This window comes from Mobula birostris, chromosome 4 (assembly GCF_030028105.1).
Source record: "Mobula birostris isolate sMobBir1 chromosome 4, sMobBir1.hap1, whole genome shotgun sequence".
Classification (NCBI taxonomy): Eukaryota; Metazoa; Chordata; class Chondrichthyes; order Myliobatiformes; family Myliobatidae; genus Mobula; species Mobula birostris.
The window spans coordinates 136,491,243-136,516,817 of NC_092373.1; the positions used below are offsets into that span (position 1 = coordinate 136,491,243).

General features: G+C 39.9%; 1 protein-coding gene across 3 annotated transcripts in view; it reads left to right on the forward strand.

Moving 5' to 3' along the window:
- Nucleotides 1-25,575, forward strand: part of kiaa1109 (KIAA1109 ortholog) — a 433,731-nt gene that overhangs the window by 190,799 nt on the left and 217,357 nt on the right. For all 3 annotated transcript variants that reach the window (XM_072256106.1, XM_072256108.1, XM_072256107.1), the window contains exons 26-31: nucleotides 2,915-3,195; nucleotides 6,963-7,213; nucleotides 7,749-8,004; nucleotides 8,340-9,165; nucleotides 14,600-14,670; nucleotides 24,059-24,232. In XM_072256106.1, the coding sequence (XP_072112207.1) occupies nucleotides 2,915-3,195; nucleotides 6,963-7,213; nucleotides 7,749-8,004; nucleotides 8,340-9,165; nucleotides 14,600-14,670; nucleotides 24,059-24,232 (1,859 nt within the window). The remainder of the gene's footprint in view (nucleotides 1-2,914; nucleotides 3,196-6,962; nucleotides 7,214-7,748; nucleotides 8,005-8,339; nucleotides 9,166-14,599; nucleotides 14,671-24,058; nucleotides 24,233-25,575) is intronic.

The following is a 25,575-nucleotide window of genomic DNA, read 5'->3' on the forward strand; positions in this document are numbered from 1 at the left end:
GTCAATTATATTATGATTGTTATTAAATAAATCTTCATGTACCATTAGTCTGTTAAATAAATCTGCTAATTAACTGTTTATTGGTTTTGCTTGTTTATTGGTTCCTGGACATAGCATTGCAGGAAAATATCCTGAGTACTGTCGCATATGATGTAGTCTGCTTCTCCAATCCTGTTAAATCTATTTTGCCTCAGCTGAAAAGTGATAATAAGTGCTTCCCTCTCGGTGGGAGCAATGTATAAAAAAAGCTATTTTAAAAGTCTGTATTAATTAGACCAATCACGTTCTCCAATATTCACTCATCAATCCTTCTGAAGATTTGGGACACTTGCCTAGAGCAGCCAATACTTGATCTTACATGCAAGTGATTTAATAAAAGGTTAGTTGACAGTTTAGACTTGATAATCTGTGACCAGTGTTGTTTCCCTTCCTACACAAGAGTAAAAATTAATTGTCACTACAATTATGTTAGTGCCATTTGTTAGTGTTTAATGTTCATTTACAGGTTGTATTCATGAAATAAAATTTTTAATATTTTATATTTTTGTGTTACAATTCTATATATTTTAGGGTCAGGATGAATTCAGAATTTACTCCCTTTAGAATGTTCTATCTTTTGTGTTTATATTTTGCTGACTTGATGTAGAATTTGCATTATTCGTGAATTAGAAATGTGGAGCTGTAGGAGCATAGAGCTGTTTGGAGTGAGGAAAAGAAAGCAGATGGGAAAGGATTATGCTCTGAAGGAGAAAAATTAGAAGACAGGAGAGTAGAAGGAGCATGAGGAATGAAGAGAGATGAATAGGTGATTAAAATGGGAGAGGGTGGAATGAAAAGGAAAGTTAAAGAGAAAAAATGACGCTAAGATAGGTTAGTTTTCAAATAATATAGCATTGAACAGTAGAGATATCTACAGGTAAAATGATGTTCAGTACAGGAGTAACATTCTCAAGACCATGCTGAAGGCCTGGAGACATATCTTTCCCAATGGCTGTAGATTCTTTAGTCTGCCAAACCCAGCTTTGTGAATCTAGTTAGAGGAGTATGATGTTGTATAAAGTTAAGCTGGTGGCTTCAAGCTAATTTTCAGGTTGGACTTAAAAGTGTTCAGAGGTTCATAGCAAGTTCTGATATTACTGCAAATGAGATTTTGTACTGTGATCTTGCAATTTCCATTAAAAGTGCCCAGGATTATTTTTCATTTTTTCCATGGTGACCACAGAGAACATATAATTGCAAGAAAAAAATTGTGAACCCTTTGCAGTTACCTGGTTTTCTGTATTAATTACTCATAAAATGTGGTCTGGTCTTCATCTAAGTCATAATAATAGTCATAAACACAATCTGCCTAAACTAATAACACAAACAATTGTACTTCTTGTCAATACGGAATACACCATTTAAACAATTACTAGTTTCAAAAAAGTATGTGAACCTCTAGGGTAATGCCTTCTACAAAAGCTATTTGGAGTCAGGTGTTCCAATCAATGAGATGAGATCAGAGCTGTGGGATATAGAGGTGCCTTGCCCTATAAAAAAGACATACAAAGTCAGGTGACTGACAGAGCCTGCTCTTCTCAAGAAAGATCTGTTTATGAGCGTCATGCCTTAATCAAAACAACTTTTAGAGGACTTTAGAAGAAGAATTGTAGAGATGCATGAAACTGGAAAAGGCTACAAAGGCATTTCTAAAGACCTGAGTGTTCATCAATCCACAGCAAGAGAAATTGAGTACTGTTGCTAATCTCCCGAGGGGTGGGTGTCCTGCAAAGGTGAAAACAAATTCAAGGGTAACAGCAAAGGATCTGTTAAAATCTAGAACTTGACATGTGATCAGACCACATTTTATGAATCTGACATGTGTCGACTAAGAAAAATATTGAACAAGAATGGTGTTTATTGAAGAACACCACGGAGGAAACCACTGCTGCATGTCTGAAGTTTGCAAAAAACCACGTGGATGTTTCACAATGCTGTATGGGTAGATGAGACAAAAGTTGAATGTTTTGGCCAAAATGAACACCGCTATGTTTGGAGGAAAGAGTGCACTGCACACCAACACTAAACCCTCATCCTAACTGTGAAGCATGGTGGATGGAGCATTGTGGTTTGGGGCTGTTTTGATGCTTCAAGGCCTGGACAGCTTGCAGTCGTTGAGGGAACAATGAATTCAAAATTGTAGCAGGACATTTTGCAGAAGGATGTCAGGGTAGCAGTCCATCGCCTGAAGCTTGATGGATGTTGAATGATGCAACAAGACAATGACCTGAAACACAAGAGTAAATCAACAGCAGATGGTTTAAAAAGAAGAAAATTTGGCCAAGTCAGAGTCCAGACCGTAACCCAATTAAGATGCTGTGGCATGACCTGATGAGGGCTGTTCATGCAAGGTATCCCAGAAATATTGGTGAATTAAAACAGTTTTGTCTGGAGGAACGATCTAAAATTCCTCCTTGCCATTGTTCAAGTCTAATCAGCAGCTACAGGAAACATTTGGTGGAGGTTATTGCTGCTAAAAGAAGTTCTACCAATTATTAAATACAAGGGTTTACATACTTTTTCCAGCATGGACTATGAATGATAAAGCAATATGTTCAATATAGACATAAAAAGTACAAATGTTTGTGTGTTGTTAGTTTAAGCAGATTGTATTTGTATGTTATTGTGACTTGAATGAAGATCAGACCACATTTTATAAGTAATTAATGCAGAAAACCAGGTAATTGTAAAGAGTTCACAAACTTTTTCTTGCAACTGTACATGATAAAATGCTAGCTTTTAAACATTCATAAACAATACTTGTTTATATGTGACCCACCTATAGAAAAGTAAAGGCTTTTTCATTCTAATTTAATGTTACTACATAACATGGTACTAGCCCAGATGCTATTAACTTCTAACTCTTGTATTCTAGATAGGTGCGATTCGCATTGCTACTTGTAATCTTCATAACCAAGCAGTTGGAGAAGGTGTAAGTGCTGTCATGCAAGATGTTCAGTTGAAGCAATATATTGAACAATTGGAAAACAGTAGGCTTGGAGTTCAATCCACAGTACTCCGTCGATCATATTGGCTGGAAGCTGGTTCAGTAAATTTTGGATTAATCACTGCAGATGTAGCTTTGGCTGCAGATCATCCTGCAAAGCATGAAGTGCAGAGGCAATTTTTGGAAACACATGATAACAGAACTAAAAGGTACTATACAATTATATTTGTATGTAGAAGATGTGATTTTCAGCTCCCAGTTTGGAAAAGATGATCACAATTTATGTCTGAATCAAATGCCCATTGTTCCAGTTTTTCTAACTGATATTTCAACTTTAGGAATTAGTGATGTCAGTTGACATAATATCTTGCAATGAGCAGTGACAGAATAATTACTTTAATTGTTTTATATATAATTAGTGATACGGCACTGTAACATGCCCTTTCAGTCCATTGAGTTTGTGTTGCCTAATTACACCCATGTGACCAATTAATCTACTAACCCTTAAGGTTTTGGAATGTGGGAGGAGACCGGAGCGTCTGGAGGAAACCCATGCGGTCGTGGGGAGACCATACATACTCCTTACGAACAGTGGCAGGGAATGAACCTGGATTATTGGCACTGTAATAGTGTTGTGCTAACCACTACATTACCATGTTGCCCCATTAGGAAGAGTGCAATTTAAAAAATCCATGTTAGAATAGGTAGGGTCTGTGTTTTATGATACTACTCTTTCTGTAAGTGTTTTAATTTAATTTCTAATTGGTAAAATGTGTATATCGACTTCTAGAGACTTAATATTAATTTAATGTGAGAAAACAAAATAATTCTCTTTGTCCTCGTGAGAAAAGTAAAAAGCAAAATGTGATTTTCTTACCATGAGTTTATGTTTGAGAGATATCCTATCCTATTTCCAAAAATGACTTTAGAAAGCATTGAATGTGGCGGGACCATAGAAACTATAAGTGACTGAGATAAACTACCCAAAATAAATTTTGAGATAAACTACCCAAGCCCTTGTTAGGAATGTTGCATTGACTGTATAGAAGTGGGAGGTTGAAGGAATAAGCCCAGCTTAGAGTAAAAGACTGCAGTTTAACTTGGATTAATTACCACCTGAAATGCTATATACGTAGTTAGGTTGCATTAGCATGATGTAGTCACCAAGTGAATAATACGCATTCTGACTTGAGTACGGTATTGAAAGTGAAGTTCATTTGATAATCTTGTCAAAACATTTCATTGTGTTAGCAGCAGATTAACAATTTAAAATAATATTGTAGGATAATAGAGACTACTGACAGACAGAAAAGCACAATTTTGAGTGTGCCTATATAGCTGTGAAAGTATGGGATCATAAAATAAGTGTGCCATGCTGGTGTGATAATTGTAATTGTGAAATAAATTGGAATAAATGTTTGCTATGTTACCTAGTTACATGACTGTAAATCTATCTGCTAGTATATTTATGAGCCTATAGGTCAGATTGGTGCCAATTTAACCTGTGTATCACAATTCTGGTGCCTAACACAAGTTCTGGTTATCCGACCACTGATGCCAGGAAGACAATCTCTGAAGAGGCTTAACAATGGCTGGATTTACCTGTCTTGTAAAGACACTGCTCAGAAGGCGGCAATGGCAAACCACCTCTGTAGAAAACTTTGCCTGGAACAGTCATAGACATAAGATCATGATTGCCCATGTTACACGGCATGGTACATAATGATGATAATCATAGTTAAGGCACTGTTATTCACTGTGTTTGTGTATTTCCAAAATAAAATTCTGTGAAGATGGCATTGGCGAGACACAGTGGCGCTTTGCAGGCGACAAACAAAGTTACTAACAATTCTGCTAAATATATATTTTTGGGACTATGATCACTGCAACCTGCATCCTATAATTTCCCATTGGGAGGTGTGTTTTTAAACTATCTGTGTAACCATGCATTTTTGTGGTATCCTGGAATATTCAGTGAACTGGACTCTGTGGCGACCATCACTGGAAAGGACTTGGGGTCAGACTAAAGCGGTGGGACCTGGGCCAAGGAGTGGATAATGAACTGATGTTTGGCTGATTTAAGCACTGAGCCAGATTAAAAAGTTTAAGGCATCAAGGACAAGGGTATGGACGAACTGGTGTTCAGCTCAGTACTCCAGGAAGCTTTACTTAACTCAGCGCTGAACTGACTCTGCAGCAGCAATCGACACTTAATCGAACTGAATCTGGCTGTGTGGCTTGCAGCCACCAGGCTCCAGGATTGGCTGCAGCATTGAACTGGCTTAACTGCGGACTTACTTTCAGGGACTCCGCGGTTCACGTTCTGTGAATTGTTTGCTTTTTTCTTTTTTTCTTTTTCACACATTGGATGCATGACTATATTTATGGTATGGCATTTTTCGTGAACTCTGCCTAAACTAATAACATACAAACGACTGTTCTTCTCATCAATACTGAGTACACTACTTAAACAATCACTGTCTAGCTTCAAAAAATAAGGTGAACCTCCAGCGTAAAGCCTTCTTCAAAAGCTGTTTGGAGTCAGGTGTTCCTATCAATGAGATGAGATTAGAGGTGTGGCTTGTGGAGATGTCCTGCCCCATAAAAAAAAACTTATAAAGTTTGGCTACTGACAGAGTTTGCTGTTCTCAAGAAAGATCTGTTTATGTGCACCATGCCTCGATCAGAACAACTTTCAGAGAACTTTAGAAGAAGAATTGTAGAGATGCATGAAGCTGGAAAAGGCTACAAAAACATTTCTAAAGTCCTAAGTAAGAGAAATTGTCTACAAATGAAGGAAATTCAATGCTGTCGCTACTCTCCCTAGGAGTGGGCATCCTGCAAAGATCGCACCAGGAGCAGAATGTGCTTTGCTGAAGGAGGTAAAAAAGAACCCAAGGGTAACAGCAAAATACCTGCAGGAATCACTAGAACTTGCTAAAGTCTCTGTTCATGTTTCCACGATAACAAAAACATTGAACAAGTATGGTGTTCGTGGAAGAACACCATGGGGGAAACCAGTGCTCTCAGAAAAAAAAAATTGCTGCACGTCTCAAGTTTGCAAACAAGCACCTGAATATTCCACAACACTTCTGGGGCAATGTTTGGTGGACAGATGAGACAAAAATTGAACTTTTGGCAGAAATTCACACTGCTATGTTTGGATGAAAAAGGGCACTGCACACTAACAGCACAACCTCATCCCAACTGTGAAGTCTGGTGAAAGGAGCATCATGGTTTTGGCCGGCTTTGCTGCCTCAGAGCTTGGACAGCCTGCAGTCATTGAGGGAACAATGAAATCAAAATTGTTTCAAGACATTTTACAGGAAAATGTCAGGGTTGCAATCCATCATATGAAGCTTAATAGAAGTTGGAAGATGCAACAAGACAATGATCTGAAACACAAGAGTAAATCTACAGAGTAAATGGTTTTAAAAAAAAGAAAATTTGTTTTTGAATGGGCAAGTCAGAGCCCAGACCTTAAGCCAGTTGAGGTGTTGTGGCATGACCTAAAGTGGGCTGTTCCTACAAGGATGAACTAAAACAGTTTTGACTGGAGGAATGGTCTAAAATTCCTCCTGGCCGTTGTGCAAGTTGGATCAGCAGCTAATGGAAATGTTTTGTGGAGGTTATTGCTGCAAAGGAGGTTCTAGCAATTATTAAATATAAAGGTTTACATACTTTCTCCAGCATGGACTGTGAATGATTAAATAATGTGTTCAATAAAGACATGAAAAGGACAATGTTTTATCTGTTATTAGCTTAGGCAGATTGTGCTTGTCTATTATTGTGCCTTGGATGAAGATCAGACCACATGTTATGAGTTATTAATGCAGAAAACTAGGTATTTGCAAAGGCTCACAAACTTTTTCTTGCAACTGTATATTGAAGTTGGCAGCTATTCTGCTTCAAAGTGAACTTCTAGTGATTTGTTATTGTTAGGTTTCTTTGACATTATACAATTTTTTTCTCGTAGGTTATGGTTTCTGTGGCCAGATGATGATGTTAAGAATAAACGAAGTAAGAATAAGTGTGGCTGCCTTGGAGGTTGCAAGTTCTATGCAGGCATATGTTCAGCACTTGATTTCTTTAAACTGGATGAAATGACTCCCTCTACAAGTTCTGCCTACTCTGCCATAAACACTGAATTAGAGATGTTCTATGGTCAGTCACTGTTGCAGCCAAATGAATGGATAATATCAAAGGATACTTCAAAAACCGCGGATGGTAATGTCTTGTATATATACTTCAAATATTTCTTGTGATTTACAAGAACATCCACCTGAAATTTCTGCCTCAATTAGTCTGAGGGTTTGAAGGAAAACAATTGTAGTAAAATGTGAGACCATAAGACATAGGAGCAGAATTAGGCCATTCAGCCCATCAAGTCTACTCCACCTCATGACTGATCCCAGATCCCGCTCAACCCCATACATTTGCCTTCTCGCCACATCCTTTGATGCCCTGACCGATCAGGAAATGATCAACACCCGCCTTAAATATACGCACGGATTTGGCCTCCAGCACAGTCTGTGGCAGAGCTTTCCACAGATTTACTACTCTGACTAAAAGAATTCTTCCTTACCTCTGTTCTAAAGGGTAGTCCCTCAATTTTGAGGCTGTGCCCTCTCATTCTGGAGGCAGCATAATGGGTTTACAACTATTTGTAGTTGCATTTTGCCACATGATTCAAAATTCATATATCTAACAAAAAGTATTGGAAATCATTTATATTAATGGTGCTTGTGTTTTTATTATTTAGGTAAAACAAATGGGGTAAAAAGAAAAGAATGGGATTGCAGATCGTTAGGAACTGATTCAGAGAGAAAGAACCAGCATAATAACTTGCAGGTGCCTTTACGATCGCATAGTTCAACATCCTCGTCGGAAGAAAACAGTAGTTCTACTGCTGCAGTCCCTCTGTTGGCAAGTGAAAAAAACAGTCCTTCCTCGAATGCTGATGACAATGTTATACAGATGCATATTCCTGTTTTAAGCACAGAGGAAACAATTGGAAAGTAAGAAAATTTATTACATTGATTTTTTTTCAATGCAGAACAATTTTACCTTGTGCATCATTTCATTATATGATGAGTAATTGAGCGCTAGTGTAGTAAATCCTGGTAAGGCAAGCTACTGATTATAGCAGGTTGCAGATATGTCACCTTGGGCTTAAGATTCTTGGGTGTTTGACAGAAAAGAAAATTTAAAGCACTGTGGCTGTGCTGCACTTGTTTTATTGCTTGGGTTACTTGTTTGTATTTATTGTCTGGAAAATTGATAAAAAGAGACAAGGAATGAATGTTTATGCTTTCTTCTAAAGAAAGGTCACAATTGTGTGTCTTTTTTTTAGTGGTCCAGCAGATGTTTCAGGAAGCACTCCTGTTTCTCCCAATGTTCAAGATAAATCTTTCGCCCAATCTCCTTTGAAACGGCAGGCCTCTGTTTCTTCTACACGACTTGGAAGTACCAAGAGTTTGTCAGCAGCCATTTTTGGTGAGCGGCAGCCTGCAACGATGGGTGTACAATTCACCAGTGAAGTGTCTCGGAGTGATGAAAACGTTTTGGATTCTCCTCGTCAGAGGAGGAGCTTTGGATCCTTCCCCTTTACTCCTTCAGCGGATTCTCACACCTTTCATCAGTATCGATCAGTTGAGTCAAGTATATCTGTCGCTGACAGCGAGGCATACTACTCCGCTGCTGAAGACTTTGATCCAGTCAGTAGTGATGAAGGTCCAGGAACCTATCCCGGAAGAAAGAAGAGACGCCGTGCCCAAGCAGTAGACTACAGCAGGAGCACAATTTATCACAGTGTGGAGGGACCACTAACTACTTCTGTTAATGGAGATAACCAGGAACCCAAAAACTACTCCATAAAAACTCATGCCTCTCAGGCGTCTTTTGTTTCTGCTCTTGAAGGGGAAGAAGAGATAACTGACCATATTTATACTGTTGAAGGTGACAAGTCTGTAGATAACAGACAGCAAACACATCAGCAGATTGTAATGGCTTCTTACTTAAATTACCTTACACAGTTACAGGTCTCCAACTGGTCAGTAAAACAACCAACAAACAAGAGAACATCAAAATCTTCTCTGCATCGCCCTCTTGATCTTGATACCCCAACCAGTGAGGAGAGCTCCTCTTCATTTGATCAGCTTTCTGTTCCCTTTTTTAAGGTTGGTGATATTTTCTGTGTCAATAATAGGTATTCTTTCTTATTAGTTATACGTAGGGTGGTTATTATCCATTGGGAAATTTGTCTTTTGATAAATTGAAAGCAAAGGTGAGATGATCAACCAAAGTGACATTTATAAAATTGCTTGAACAGAAGTTAAACTTAAGTCTTTACAAAGATGAAATCTGTTAAAATGCTGCAGTGCTGTTTTAGGATAAATGAAGGGGAAGAGTTAAGGGTGGATTGCAGAATATGGACCTAGATAGCTGAAAGCTCTGCTGCCAAAGATGGGAAGAGGTATTAGGATTGCTAGAGAGGTCTGATTTGAAGGAACGGGTAGTTGTTGGAATGAGTATATTGTGCTGTTTACAGAAATAAGGTGGATAGTGTTATAAAAGATATTAAACAAGAGAATGAGAACTGTAATTTTGAAGCCACAATTCTTAAATTACAGCAATGACTGCACCTTTGAAACACTTAATTCATTGTAAAGCACTTTGGAATTAGAACCATAGAACCACAGAAACTACAGCACAGAAACAGGCCCTTTGGCCCTTCTTGGCTGTGCTGAACCATTTTCTGCCTAGTCCCACTGACCTGCCCACGGACCATATCCCTCCATACACCTCCCATCCATGTATCTGTCCAATTTATTCTTAAATGTTAAAAAAGAACCCGCATTTACCACCTCGTCTGGCAGCTCATTCCATACTCCCACCACTCTTTGTGTGAAGAAGCCCCCCCTAATGTTCCCTTTAAACTTTTCCCCCCTCACCCTTAACCCATGTCCTCTGGTTTTTTTTCTCCCCTAGTCTCAGTGGAAAAGGCCTGCTTGCATTCACTCTATCTATACCCATCATAACTTTATATACCTCTATCAAATCTCCCCTCATTCTTCTACGCTCCAGGGAATAAAGTCCTAACCTATTCAACCTTTCTCTGTAACTGAGTTTCTCAAGTCCCGGCAATATCCTTGTAAACCTTCTCTGCACTCTTTCAACCTTATTTATATCCTTCCTGTAATTTGGTGACCAAAACTGAACACGATACTCCAGATTCAGCCTCACCAATGCCTTATACAACCTCATCATAACATTCCAGCTCTTATACTCAATACTTCGATTAATAAAGGCCAATGTACCAAAAGCTCTCTTTACGACCCTATCTACCTGTGACGACACTTTTAGGGAATTTTGTATCTGTATTCCCAGATCCCTCTGTTCCACAGCACTCCTCAGTGTCTTACCATTAACCCTGTATGTTCTACGTTGGTTTGTCCTTCCAACGTGCAATACCTCACACTTGTCAGTATTAAACTCCATCTGCCATTTTTCAGCCCATTTTTCCAGATGGTCCAAGTCCCTCTGCAGGCTCTGAAAACCTTCCTCACTGTCTACTACACCTCCAATCTTTGTATCATCAGCAAACTTGCTGATCCAATTTACCACATTATCATCCAGATCATTGATATAGATGACAAATAACAATGGACCCAGCACTGATCCCTATGGCACACCGCTAGTCACAGGCCTCCACTCAGAGAAGCAATTCTCTACCACCGCTCTCTGGCTTCTTCCATCGAGCCAATGTCTAATCCAATTTACCACCTCTCCATGTATACCTAGCGACTGAATTTTCCTAACTAACCTCCCATGCGGGACCTTGTCAAAGGCCTTACTGAAGTCCACGTAGACAATATCCACTGCCTTCCCTTCATCCACTTTCCTGGTAACCTCCTCGAAAAACTCCAACAGATTGGTCAAACATGACCTACCACGCACAAAGCCATGTTGACGCTCCCTAATAAGCCCCTGTCTGTCTAAATGCTTGTAGATTCTGTCTCTTGGTACTCCCTCCAATAACTTACCTACTACTGATGTTAAACTCACCGGCCTATAATTTCCCGGATTACTTTTCGATCCTTTTTTAAACAACGGAACAACATGAGCCACTCTCCAATCCTCCGGCACTTCACCCGTAGACAGCGACATTTTAAATATTTCTGCCAGGGCCCCCGCAATTTCAACACTAGTCTCCTTCAAGGTCCGAGGGAACACTCTGTCAGGTCCTGGGGATTTATCCACTTTAATTTTCCTCAAGACAGCAAGCACCTCCTCCTTTTCAATCTGTACAGTTTCCATGGTCTCACTACTCGATTCCTTCAATTCCATAGATTTCATGCCAGCTTCCTTAGTAAATACAGACGCAAAAAACCTATTTAAGATCTCCCCCATTTCCTTTGGTTCCGCACAAAGCCGACCACTCTGATCTTCAAGAGCACCAATTTTATCCCTTACAATCCTTTTGCTCTTAATATACTTGTAAAAGCTCTTTGGATTATCCTTCACTTTGACTGCCAAGGCAACCTCATGTCTTCTTTTAGCCCTCCTGATTTCTTTCTTAAGTATTTTCTTGCACTTCTTATACTCCTCAAGCACCTGATTTACCCCCTGTTTCCTATACATTTCATACAACTCCCTCTTCTTCTTTATCAGAGTTGTAATATCCCTTGAAAACCAAGATTCCTTATTCCTATTCAATTTGCCTTTAATCCTGACAGGAACATACAAACTCTGCACTCTCAAAATTTCCCCTTTGAAGGCTTCCCACCTACCAATCACATCTTTGCCAGAGAACAACCTGTCCCAATCCACGCTTTTTAGACCCTTTCTCATTTCTTCAAATTTGGCCTTCTTCCAGTTCAGAACCCCAACCCTAGGACCAGATCTATCCTTGTCCATGATCAAATTGAAACTAATGGTGTTATGATCACTGGAACCAAAGTGCTCCCCTACACAGACTTCTGTCACTTGCCCTAATTCGTTACCTAACAGGAGATCCAATATTGCATCCCCTCTAGTTGGTCCCTCTATATATTGATTTAGAAAACTTCCCTGAACACATTTTACAAACTCTAAACCATCTAGACCCCTAACAGTATGGGAGTCCCAATCAATGTATGGAAAATTAAAATCCCCTACCACCACAACTTTATGTTTCCTGCAGTTGCCTGCTATCTCTCTGCAGATTTGCTCTTCCAAGTCTCGTTGACTATTGGGTGTTCTGTAATACAATCCCACTAATGTGGCCATACCTTTCCTGTTTCTCAGCTCCACCCATAAGGACTCAGTAGACAAGCCCTCTAATCTGTCCTGCCTGAGCACTGCTGTAATATTTTCCCTAACAAGCAATGCCACTCCCCCACCTTTCATTCCTCTGCTTCGATCACATCTGAAACATCGGAACCCTGGAATATTAAGCTGCCAGTCCTGCCCCTCCTGTAGCCAAGTTTCACTAATTGCTACAACATCATAATTCCACGTGTTAATCCACGCCCTCAACTCATCCGCCTTCCCCGCAATACTCCCAGCATTGAAATTCTGAGCCTCCTGCATCTTCTTCTTCTAAACTTAATTCCAGTGCTCCTATCTAGCTCTTCAAATTTTAACCCAGTTTTTTTTATTAACTGTTTCAGAAGTAATGTTCATAAAAGACTCATTAAAGTTTGACTTTTGTGGTGATCATCCATGTCACTGATTCACCAATTAGCTATTTCTATTCTTTTCTTCAAAAACTATTCTGTCTCAGTTAAATAGTCACATACCTCCTTGTATCATTCTCATGTGTCTTCTTAATGTTACTAGTGTTTTTATGTGTTAGGCATCATAATTTGACCCATTGTATCTTGCATTTTAAAATATTCACCATTCTATAAATCACGTGCTCCTTTATGTCGCATACTCAGGCTGGCCTGGTTTAGCATGATTTTTAAAGACAATAAAACTACCCCAATTTCTCTTTGTCTCTCCAAGTTGTATTTAAGCACGTATATTTATATTTATTCTTGAGCTAGTAATAACTCAGCTCCTCATCTGAGGGAGATTAACTTCCTTTCATGGAAGTCTGTTTCATACATTAGTATCTGGCATTCTCAGTTTTCTGTGCAATTATGAAAATTATCAATGAAATGTTCAGGTATAGGCCAATGGGTGGTAAGTAACATGCCATGTGTGTGCTTGGCATTGACCATCTGCAGGAGCAAGTCTAACGACATTTGATGGTATATTCATGAATATACCATCCAAGTTTCTCCAATTTTCAATATCTTGATAACACTATTGATCATAAATAGTGGGACTAACTGCTTAAAATATGTGGTTGCATTAACAGATTAGAGGGTGGGTATTCTGTGGTGAGAAACTTACCATTTGTCTCCCTCAATTTTCCAAGGCACAATTCAGGAGGGCAATGGAATACCATCTGATATCTGCAAGACAGTGGCTTGATTAGCAACCCATTTACTCATTCCTAGTCTGGTGCATAGAGAGTACAGTCTATATTATCCACAAAAAGCAGCTATCCAAGTCATCTTTGATAGCTCTTAACCTTTATCACCAAGAAAGGCAAGATAGAACATCATAGAAGAAGAAGAAAGCAACTAACTCCAAGTGGTGTCATCGGGACATTGTCATGACAGCATTTTTTTTTAGCAGGCTTTCTTACTTTTACGAGGCCGAGTTTGCTAGCTTGATGCTCAACCCAGCATGGATGGAAAGCAGGCAAGGGAGCCGACTGGATTCGAACTCAGGAGCCTTCGCTATGCCACTATGCCACCAGCCGGCCATAGAACATCATAACTTACAAGTTTTTCTTTAAGTTGCACAGTATTTTAATGTGAAGTATTGCTGCTATTTGTTTATAGCTGGGGAAAAACTGTGAAATTCCCAATGCTACGTCAGTAATACAAAACGGTGGCACCTGTCATTGAGGACCGTCATCACCCAGGAATGCCCTCTCCTGATCGCTACCATTAGCGAGGAGGAACAGGAGCTTGAAGACACACACTCAACATTTCAGGAACAGCTTCTTTCCAGCTACCATCAGATTTCTGAATAGACAATGGACCTGTCCACACTACCTCACGACTACTTCCTTTCTTTTACTTTCTTTATGCACTGCTTGTTTAATTTATTATATATAGATATTTATTATTGTAATTTATAGTGCTTATTTTTATGTATTGCAATGTACTGCTGCTGAAGAACAACAAATTTCATGACATATTCCAATGACATTAAAACTAATCCTGATTATGAGTGACAGATATTGTGTAGTTGTAGCCATGGAATCTAGTTACTCTGGGTAAAAATATATATTTGAAATTCAAGATGTTTCTTTTTCTTCTATAATTTGACTTTTCAACTTCTATCTTTTTTTGTTACTTTCTCTGTGCAACTAATGTGGCAGGGCAAAAGTTTTCGCTAAATTAGATGAGAAGTAGTTTGTGGAATGTTTGACTCAAGGCATTTCTGGGTTAATTATGCAGTTATTGGGGATAGCCACAAAAATTTGAAAAATCATTGATGTCCATATTTTATTGGGTAGCAATTTATGTTTCCCGATGAAGATCAATTTCTATGTTAATTTGTTTCCAGGTTATTAAACAAGGTCTTACAGCAAGTGCATTACTTGATAGAGGTGCTCAACTAATGGGATCTAATGAAAGGTACTGTTTTTTTACTATTGACTGCCAGAACTTTGTTTTAAATCGTATTTGGAAAATAAGGCACATTTTTCTGCAGCAGCATTTGAAAGTTTTTGATTGTTTTACGTGACAAGCCTTAAAGAAACCATATCCCAATTTTTGAAAGATGGTATTATTATGAAATTTTTTATATAAAATCATAATGCCCTTGAGTCTTAAGCCATGTCTGTATGGTTACCGGTTACTTATATTTCCCATGACTTGTGTCTTTGAAAGTTTTCATGTTCTATTTTGATAGTCACAATCAAATTTGTTTCCAGCATCATACTAATAGCAAATTCCAGATTTTGACTACTCTCTGAAAAAGTTGTTGCTTGTATCATTCGTCATTCTTTTAGAACTCATTTTGCCTTTCAGTTTTCATCCTTTCCACTAGTGGGAACATCTGTCCGTTAACTAACCCTTCCAGGGTTTTGCTTCTATCACCACTCAATTTTCTCTGCTGCTGGCAGAACAATCGTAGCCCTCTTGTCTATCTATATAATGAACTTCCTCAAACTGGGAATGATCTATTATATTCTACTGGTTTTTCAATTCTCCTTAAGTTCTAACACCTTCCTTAATATTCATCACTGCAAATTTTGAATTGGAGCCCTGTACATCTTTGTTCAAATTTCAAAGTAAATGTATTATCAAAGTACATGTATATCATCAAGTACAATCCTGAGATTCATTTTCTAATGGGCAATCACAGTAAATACAAAAGACACAATAAAATCAATGGAAGACTGCACCCAACAGGATGGGCAAAGAACAACAAACTGTGCCAATACAGAAAGAAAGAGAAAATAATAAATAAGCAATGAAAGAGTCCTTGAAAATGAGTCCATAGGTTGTGGGGGCAATTTAAAGTAAATTTATTGTCAAAGTACGTACAGTGCCTGTAAAAAGTATTCACCCTTTTGAAGGTTTTCATGTTTTATTATTTACATTCAATCATGGGTGATTTAATTTGACGTTTTTTTGACACTGGAAAGAAAAGGTACGTCACATCCGGAGATTCTCCGGTTAGCGGACGATTTCCCTCCACGCCTCTCTGACACGGGGAATCGCGTACGAGGCAAGTTACAGCAGTGGTTTGCCATTGCCTTCTGCCGGGTGAGTTTCCCAAAGAGATCACCAGCTCGTAACCCAGCACGGATGGAAAGTATGCAGGCTAGATTCAAACTTGGGACCTTTCGTCCTGAAGTCCGGCACTGATGCCACTACGCCACCAGCCCGATCTTTTGACACTGATCAACAGAAAAAAGACTTTCATGTTAATGTGAAAACAGATCTCTACAAAATGATCTAAATTAGTTATAAATATACAACACAAAATAATTGATTGCATAAGTATTCACCCCCTTCAAGTCAGTATTTAGTAGATGCACCTTTGGCAGCAATTATAGCCTTGAGTCTGTGTGGATAGGTCTCTATCAGCTTTGCCCATCTGGACACTGCAATTTTTCCCTATTCTTTACAAAATTACTCGGGTTCTATCAGATTGCATGGGGATTGTGAGTAAACAACTCATTTCAACTCCAGCCACAAATTCTCAATTAGATTGAGGTCTGAAATCTGACTTGGCCATTCCAAGAGATGAACTTTTTTTAAAGCCATTCTTGTGTAGCTTTGGCTTTAATCTTGGGGCCATTGTCTTGCTGGAAAACAAATCTTCTCCCTAGTCGTAGTTCTCTCGCAGACTGAATCAGGTTTTCCTCCTGGATTGCCCTGTATTTTGCTGCATTCATTTTACCTTCTACCTTCACGAGCCTTCCAGAGTCTGCTGCAGTGAAGCATCACCATGCTTCACAGTAGGGATGGTGTGTTTTTGATGAAGTGTGGTGTTTGGATTGTGCCAAATACAGGGCTTCTCCCACTATCCGAAAGTAGAGTGTTCCTATGAAATGGTTCGTAAGCTGGAATGTCGTAAAGTGAATAAGCAATTACCATTTATTAATATGGAAAAAATTTTTGAGCATTCCCAGACCCAAAAAATAACCTACAAAATCATGCCAAATAACACATAAAACCTAAAATAACAGTAACATATAGTAAAAGCAGGAATGATATGATAAATACACAGCCTATATAAAGTAGAAATACTTTTCTGCAGCACTGTCTAGTGCAGCGAAAATCTCGTGGAAGCACTCTCGGCAGAAGTGCTCACGGCAGAAACACGGTGCAAGTGCTCTGGGCAGAAACACTCTCTCCAATAACCTTAAAGCTGTGAAGCTGCCAAATCATACCAAATAACACATAAAAATACACAGCCTATATAAAGTAGAAATAACACCTGTACAGTGTAGTTTCACTTACCGGAATCGGGAAGACTCCAATAATTTTCAGTTTCGTCACAGTTAAGCACTTGCTTATATGAATAACCACCTGACGCAATCGGCAATCGCCTCTGATCTGGGCCGACATTTACGTGCCGGGCGGCACCTAATTAATTAGCTTGATTATTTTGGCTTTTTTTTCTTAAAGATACCCTGGGTACGTTCCGAATACCGCTGCACCCCTGCATTCTGTGCAGCAATGTATCGGTCCGCGGCCCGGAGGTTGGGGACCACTGCTTAAACTATAAAGTTGCCCTCGCCTCAGAAACTGATCAAACCTCCCATGACTATCTTTAAATTCCACTTTCGTAACACTTTCATCACCATCGTCCAGTGCTTTCTGTTACAGCTTATTAAAAGTGGAGGGAACGTCGACTTAGACCATGAGAGGCCTGCGTCGGGCATTTTCATGCCTTACAAGGCGCAGATTGGAAGTCTGTGTGGGGCGCCACTCCTCGCACAGACTAGAGCAATGTGTGATTAAGTGCCTTGCTCAAGGGCACAAACATGCTACCACTGCTGAGACGTGAACTAGCGACCTTGAGGTCACTAGACGAATGCCTTAACCACTTGGCCACGTGCCCAACAGTCTTATTAAAAAGACTGACTGATTTCTCCTTAAGTATAAGAAAACTTAACGGAACACCACGCTTTGTACACCCATCAATCCATTGAAGCAATAGACTTTCCATTTTATCCATTATTGGATGCCGACTAAGAGAGACCACTTTGCTACGAGCAGAACCAACACTAACATGGCAGCTTTCAAAATTCTCTCTCTCTGTGTATAAATAGTGCGAACGGTGGACGCAGGCAAGTTCAACGCGCGGACAATGTCCTTACTTTGTTCACCACGATCGAAATGCTTAATTATGTCTAGTTTTATGTTAAGTGTAACACCCTTACGAGCTCTTTTAGGCTTTTCCGATAACTTAGAACTCATCTTGCTAACAGATGCACAAAATAAATCACGTGTTTAAGCAATAGCGGCTAGAATGCAGTTCCGGGGGAGGAGCTTGGCTGTTCGGGTGCGCGCTGCCTTTTTTCGTAACAGTGAAAATACCTTCTGTTAGCGAAAACAGGTAACTAATGTAGGTAACAAACAACAGGAATTCTGCAGATGCTGGAAATTCAAGCAACACACATCAAAGTTGCTGGTGAACGCAGCAGGCCAGGCAGCATCTGTAGGAAGAGGTGCAGTCGACGTTTCAGGCCGAGACCCTTCGTCAGGACAGAAGGGTCTCGGCCTGAAACGTCGACTGCACCTCTTCCTACAGATGCTGCCTGAATTAATGTAGGTCTTTTGTAACAGCGAGGTGTTCTAAAGCGAACGTTTGGAAAACGGGGGCCACCTGTTTAGCGTTTATGGTTTCATTAGACCAGGGGTTCGCAACCATTTTTTGCACCGCGGGCCGGCTTAATACTGACAATATTCTTGTGGACCGGCTGACCGGGGGAGGGGTGTTCAAGTAGGGTTAAACTCACCTCAGCATGTCTTTTACGGTTAGGTTTGCCAACTTTCTCACTCCCAAATAAGGAACAAAAGTAGCAGTCAAATCCCGGGACACTTGTTTACCCCGAGAAAGACCACCATGACCATGAAGCCTTGCATGGGCATCTGTGTGCGCATGCGCATACGTGCCAATTTTTTTTCCACAAATTGGTTTTGCCTTCATCTTCCTGACTATACACTACATATATTATTTCTACTTTATATAGGCTGTGTATTTATCATATCATTCCTGCTTTTACTATATGTTAGTGTTATTTTCGGTTTTATTTGGTAAGTTATTTTTTGGGTCTGGGAACGCTCAAAAATTTTTCCCATTTAAATTAATGGTAATTGCTTCTTCGCATTACGCCATTTTGGTGCAAAAGGTTTCATAGGAATGCTCTACCTTAGTGGGGGAAATACGGGTCAAGGGTGGTCCCGTATGGGACAAACCAATTTAGCCCAATATACGGGATGTCCTGGCAAATATGGGACAGTTGGCAACCCTATATTCAAGTTCAACAGGGAATGAGGAAAGGTGCAGCTGACTCATATTGTTTCCTCATGGCCCAGTAGCACATGCTTTGCGGCCTGGTGGTTGGGAACTGCTGCATGAGACCATAGAATCTTCTTCCAGCTGACTTCCGAGTCTCCCACATGCATTTTGGCAATCTCTAGCCAATATTTCATGCAAGTTATTTTTCAACAGTGGCTTCCTATTTGCCACTGTCCCATAAAGCCGTGACTGGTGAAGCACCTGGGCAACAGTTGTTGTATACGCAGTCTCTCCCATCTCAGCTACTGTAGCTTGTAACTCCTCCAGAGTTGTCATAGATTTCTTGGTGGCCTCCCTCACTAGTCCCCTTCTTGCATAGTCTCAGCTTTTGAGGACAGCCTGCTCTTGGCAGATTTACAACTTTTCTTTCCATTTCTTGACGATTGACTTAACCGTACTCCAAAGGATATTCAGTGACTTGGAAATGTTTTTGTATCCATCTCCTGACTCATGCTTTTTAATACCCTTTTCGTGGAGTTGCTTGGAGTGCTCTTTTGTCTTCATGGTGTAGTTTTTGCTAGTATATTGACTCACCAGCAGTTGTTCCTTCCAGATACAGGTGTATTTTCACTACAATCAATTGAAACACCTTTACTGCACACAGGTGATCTCCATTTAACTAGTTATGTGACTTCTAAAACCAATTGGCTGCATTAGTGATGGTCTGGTATGTCATGTTACTGGGTGAATACTTATGCAAACAATTATTTTGTATTTTACATTTGTAATTAATTTACATCACTTTGTAGAGATCTGTTTTCATTGACATGAAAGAATCTTTTTCTGTTAATCAGTGTCAAAAAAAGCCAAATTAAATCTATTGTCATTCAATATTGTAAAACAATAAAACATGAAAATATGTGGGGGGGGGAATACTTTTTTATAGGCACTGTAGATGTCACTATATACAACACTGAGATTAATTTTTTTGTGGGCACACTCAATAAATCTATAGAGTAATAACCATATAAGATTCATTTGGTTATTTTCATTCTAGGGCTTTCAACCAGTGTGCCAGAAGACAAATGGTACAAATACAAAAAGAATTAAATAATAATTATAATAATAGATAAGCAATAAATATTGAGAACATGAGATGAAAAGTCCTTGAAACTGAGTCCATAGGTTGTGGGAACATCTCAAAGATGGCGCAAGGGAAGTTGAGTGAAGTTATCCCCTTTGGTTGAGGGGAAATGATCGTACATGAAACTAGTGGTTGGGTCCAGAAGCTCTTGTATCACCTCCCTGATGCAAGAAGAGAGCATGGCCTGGATGGTGCACGTCCTTGATAATTGATACTTCTTTTGTAGATGTGCTCAATGGTGGGGAGGGCTTTACCCATGATGGACTGGGCCCAATGCACTATTTTTTTGTATGATTTATCATTCAAGGACATTGGTGTTTCCATACCAAGCTGTGATGCAACCAGTCAATATGCTTTCCACCACACATCTATAGAAGTTAGTTAAAGTTTTAGATGACATGCCAAATTTTCACAGACTTCTAGGAAAGTAGGGGTACTGTCGTAATGGCACTATATACTGCACCCAGGATAGATCCTTTGAAGTGATAACGCCAGGGAATTTAAAGTGTTTGACTTTTTACCTCTGATCCCCTGATGAGAACTGGCTCATGGACCTCTGTTTCCTCCTCTTGAAGTCAATAATCATCTCCTTGGTCTTGCTGACATTGAGTGAGAGGTTGCTGTTATGACATAATTTTCAGTCTATTTCTAATGTGCTGATTCGTCACCACTTTCGATTCGTCCTAGGACAGTCAGTAAAAGTGAGTTGGGCATTGGAGCTGTGCTTAGCTTCAGAGTCATAAGTATAAAGCAATTTGAGCAGGGGATTAAGCACACAGCCTTGTGGTGCACCTATGTTGATGGAGGTTGTGGAGGAGATACTGACTGGGGTCTGCAAGTTAGGAAATGTAGGATCCTGTTACACAAGGAGGTATTGAGGCCCCAGTCTTGAAACTTACTGAGTTGTTTTGAAGGGATGATACTTTAGAATGCAGTACTGTAGTCAATGAAGTACACCCAGATGTAGGCATCTTCCCTACCCAGATGCTCCAGGGTTGAGGGAAGAGCCAATGAAATGGCATCGGCTGTATACCTCTTGTCCCAGTAGGCAAATTGTAGCTGATCCAAGTCGCTTCTCAGGCATGAGTTGATGTATTTCATCACCAACCTCTCAAAGTACTACAACACAGTGGATATAAGTGTTACTGGATGATAGTCATTGAGGCAGGTTACCATGTTCTTCTTAGGCACTGGTATAATTGAAGCCTGTTTGTGCACTCGGCCAGGTATATTGTCTGGACCTGATGCTTTCTATAATTTCATCCTCCTGAAGGATGCACTCATGTGAGCCTCAGAGACTGAAATCACGGGGGCATTGGGGGGGGGTGGGATTTCATGAAGGTGCCTTCGTGTCGTGATAGTTAAAGCGAGCATAAAATGCATTAAGTTCATCTGGGAGTGAAGTCTTGTCATCTATGTAACTATTTTGCTTAGTTTCACTTTGTAAGAGATGACAGCATTAAAGCCTTGCCACAGCTGTCAAGCATCCTTCAGTGTTTCAAGTTTGTTCCAGAATTGCCACTTCGCGCATGTAGCTTTTCGGAGATTGTACCTGGACCTCTTGTGTTTAACTTGGCTGCCAGACCTGAATGCCAGTGATCTGGCCCTCAGCAGATGGTTCATCAAGAGCTTTTGGTTAGGGAAGATTCTGAATGATCTTGTGGAAACACAGTTGTCTACATCTGTTTTTATAAAGTCAGTGACAACCCTGTGTATTTGTTCAGATCCTCTGAGTCCTTGAATGTGGTTTAATCCACCGACTTGAAGCAATCCAGTGGCTGCTCCTCTGCTTTCCGTGACTACTGCTTTGTTTGTCTTATCTCTGGAACCTTGCTCTTCCGCCTCTGCCTGCATGCAGGTAGATCAGATACAGGGGATCAGATTTCCTAAAATGTGGTCTAGGCATGGAATATTAGGCATACCTGATCGTAGTGTAACACTGGCTGAGTGTGTTGGGAACCCTGGTGCTACAGGTGATATGTTGATGATAATTGGGCAGAGATTTCTTCAAGCAAGCCTAATTAAATTCCCCAGCAATGATTTAAAAGGCATCAAGGTAGGCTAGTTCTTGTTCGCTGATCACAGCTCTGAATACCTTGAGTGGCTGTTTAACATCAGCCTTTGGTGGTATGTAAACTGTGGTCAGGATCATGGAGGCGAACCCTCTTGGTAAGAATGGTTGGCACTTAATTGTTAGACGTTCCAGCTCGGGGAACCAAGAGTGTGAGAAGACTGCTGCAACGGAGCACCATAAAGAGCTTATCATGAAACACAGGCTCCCACATTTTGATTTTTCCAAATCAGCAGTCCATTGGAGGAGAGGAGAAGATGGCGGCGCGATGCAGCGTGTGCGGCCACTCCAAAGTGATATTGTATTTGTAAGTAGGGTGCCGTGCACAATCCTGATTTGATGGAGACAGACGTGAGAAGCACGGAGGAACATCTGGAGAAACTTCTGAAATGTCTGCTTCGCTGCCGCTGCTACTGTGCAATTGAGAATCTGTGGAGGGGAAGGCCCCGAGTCCTCGGCTTTGCCTATTGCCTGTTGCCGGGGCCGGGGTCGAAGCGCTCGGCAGAGATGGTACTCGGTGCTCAGTGTTGGAGGGCTGGTCGGAGGCTCGAAGTTTTCGGACAGACTCAAGAGTCGGCTGTGGTCGCGTGCTTCCAGGGTGCAGCATCGGCAAGTTTGCGGCGCAGGAAGCTCATGGCAGGGAGTGTTTTTCTTCCTTCTACCGTCTGCGTGAGATGATGGGACTTTTGAGAGACTTTGAGACTTTTTTTACCGTGCCCATGGTCTGTTCTTTATCAAATTACGGTATTGCTTTGCACTGTTGTAACTATATGTTATAATTATGTGGTTTTTGGCAGTTTTTTTAGTCTTGGTTTGTCGTGTTTCTGTGATATCATTCTGGAGGAACATTGTATCATTTCTTAATGCATGCATTACTAAATGACAATAAAAGAGGACTGCGTGTCCTCATAATCTAATCTAATCTAATTCTATCTAGTGTATCGAAAAGCGCCTGTGTCTCACCAACATATCTGGTGGTCCAGGGTGATCCACATCTCCATAAAAAGCACAGAGCGCAGCATTTCCTCATTTCCCACCAACATAGCAATCTTGCCCTAAGGTCCTCACTTTTTTTCTAGTGTCTGAGCATTTGCTAACAAGTTACAGGATAGAAGAAGTTTAATTCCGCAGCATTTCAATGTGACTTGGAGTCTTTCTCTCTCTCCCCCCCCCCCCGCCCCCTTTGACTACGGTGATATACCGTCGTCCACGTAAAGATGTTGCACCTGCACCTGCATACTAGGGAGCTAGGGAGTTAGGTCTGCCGAGTCCTTCAGGAGATCATGAAATAGCTAGTTCGTTAAGATGGTTCAAGTGTACAGGGAAACTACAGGTGGCAGACTGTAGTGAGAATAGTTCAGAAGAAGTATATTTGGAAGTTTTGTTATCTGCTCTCACCATTTCAGTGTTTCATCGATGCCATCGTACAAAAACATCCTACTACCAGTCCTTGACAAAGACTATTCTTTAGCTTTGTCCTGAAAAATAACCACACCCCATGATGCTGTTTATTGTCCCCAATTCATTTTCATCTCTGCAGTTGATGCCCATTTTAATCCGTGTGAATCAATTTTAGCATTTGGCTTGTATAGCTCTTTGTCACAGAAATTTTATGCTCTATGCATGATTCAAATAATGCTGCCAATTAAATGATAATTATCAAATTTATAGCTGGATTCATTTATCTTTTTTTTGTATTATAAATACACGTAATGTTGTTTCAAAATACTGGAAAGTAAATTGAATGTGTTTTGCAAGATCATGTTTCATGTAAACAAAATGGTTGATAGAATTAAATATTTAGTCATTTATTGAAAACTTCTAGTACTCCATATACTCCATTGGAAAGGACGACAATGGAAAACACAGATGATGAGACAGTTACTGAGCAATGGAGTGTTGATCAGCCAGTCACTCAGACCAGAACTACTGCCATTGTGGAAGTAAAGGGAGCAGTGGATGTTGTCCTGAGCCCACTTGTGACAGAAGCCTTTGATAGGTGAGTGTATTATTCATGTCTAAGAGAAGAAATGCAGTAGCATTTGTGTGCATGTGCCTGTTTTGCAGGGGAAATATTACTTTTTATCGTCACTTTTTTTACTTATCAGCTCATTTCATAGTTCATTTAGGGGCTTGATTTTTATTTTATTTGTTGTGTTGAGAAACTACTTGAGAATAATTTTGTATTGTTGGTGCTAATGGAAATAACATGAAGTGAAGGAAGATCATATAAAATCATCAGAGGCATAGATAAGGTGGATAGTCACAGTCTCTTTCCCAGAGTTTGGGAATCTCTAAAGTTAGAGGGAATGGGTTTATGGTCAAGTGGGAGAGATTTAAAAAGTACCTGAGGGGCATGTTTTTCACACAGAGGTGTTAGATTTACAAAATAAACTGCCAGAGGAAGCTGTATAGGCAAGTACAGTTACAACTTTAAAAGATATTTGGACATGTTTGTGAATAGGGACGGTTTAGAGGTACATGACCAGATACAAGCAAATGTGACTAGCTTAGGAAGACATGTTGATTAGTATGTATGAGTATGGCCAAAGGGCAGGTTGCCAGGCTGTATAACTGTAAGACTCTATAACACGGGTGGCCAACCTTTTACATTCCATACGTCAGTTTTTTCACGCACGAGTTCAGATGCGCTATACAACTCTTGTACCCCCATTCAATTCTTGTAAAAATATGTTAATGTAGACATACTTAGCATTTTTACATGATATATTGATTTAATATAAAAACAAGATAAGCATTACTTACCGTAATGAGACTTTTAACAAATATATTTTATCTTCTTTTGATTTCCTTTTTCTTAATCACATATTCTTTCCGTAACTCAGAACCAAGCACTAGTTTCAGTTTTCCTTCTATTTCAGTCTGATGTTGTGTTTTATAGTGTCTAGTAAGATCATGTCTTCTATTATGTGAGAAAGTGTTTTCACAAACAATGCACAATGGTTTTCCTGACGGACCCACTATAAATAAGAGCTCATTTTCCCACTGTTCATTGAATTCACGCTTACTATCACTGTCTGCTTTTCTTTTGCTCATTTTCTTTTGCACTGTGATGGGTAACTGAATGTAAACACAAGGCTTAATTTTGAAAAAGTACAAAACTGTGAATGTTCACAAAGGACGAACAAAGCAGAACTCCGTAGCGCATGAGTGTCAATTGTAAACTGACTGGCAAAAACCTGTGACGCAGCGCTGGTGCAGACGCCTGGCACCTCAGGATCAAACAAGTATTGAACAGTTATGGAATGACTGCAGAACAAAAATCCTTCTTTCCTAGTTTGATTCATTGAACATTTTTTAAAAATTGAAAACAGATTAATG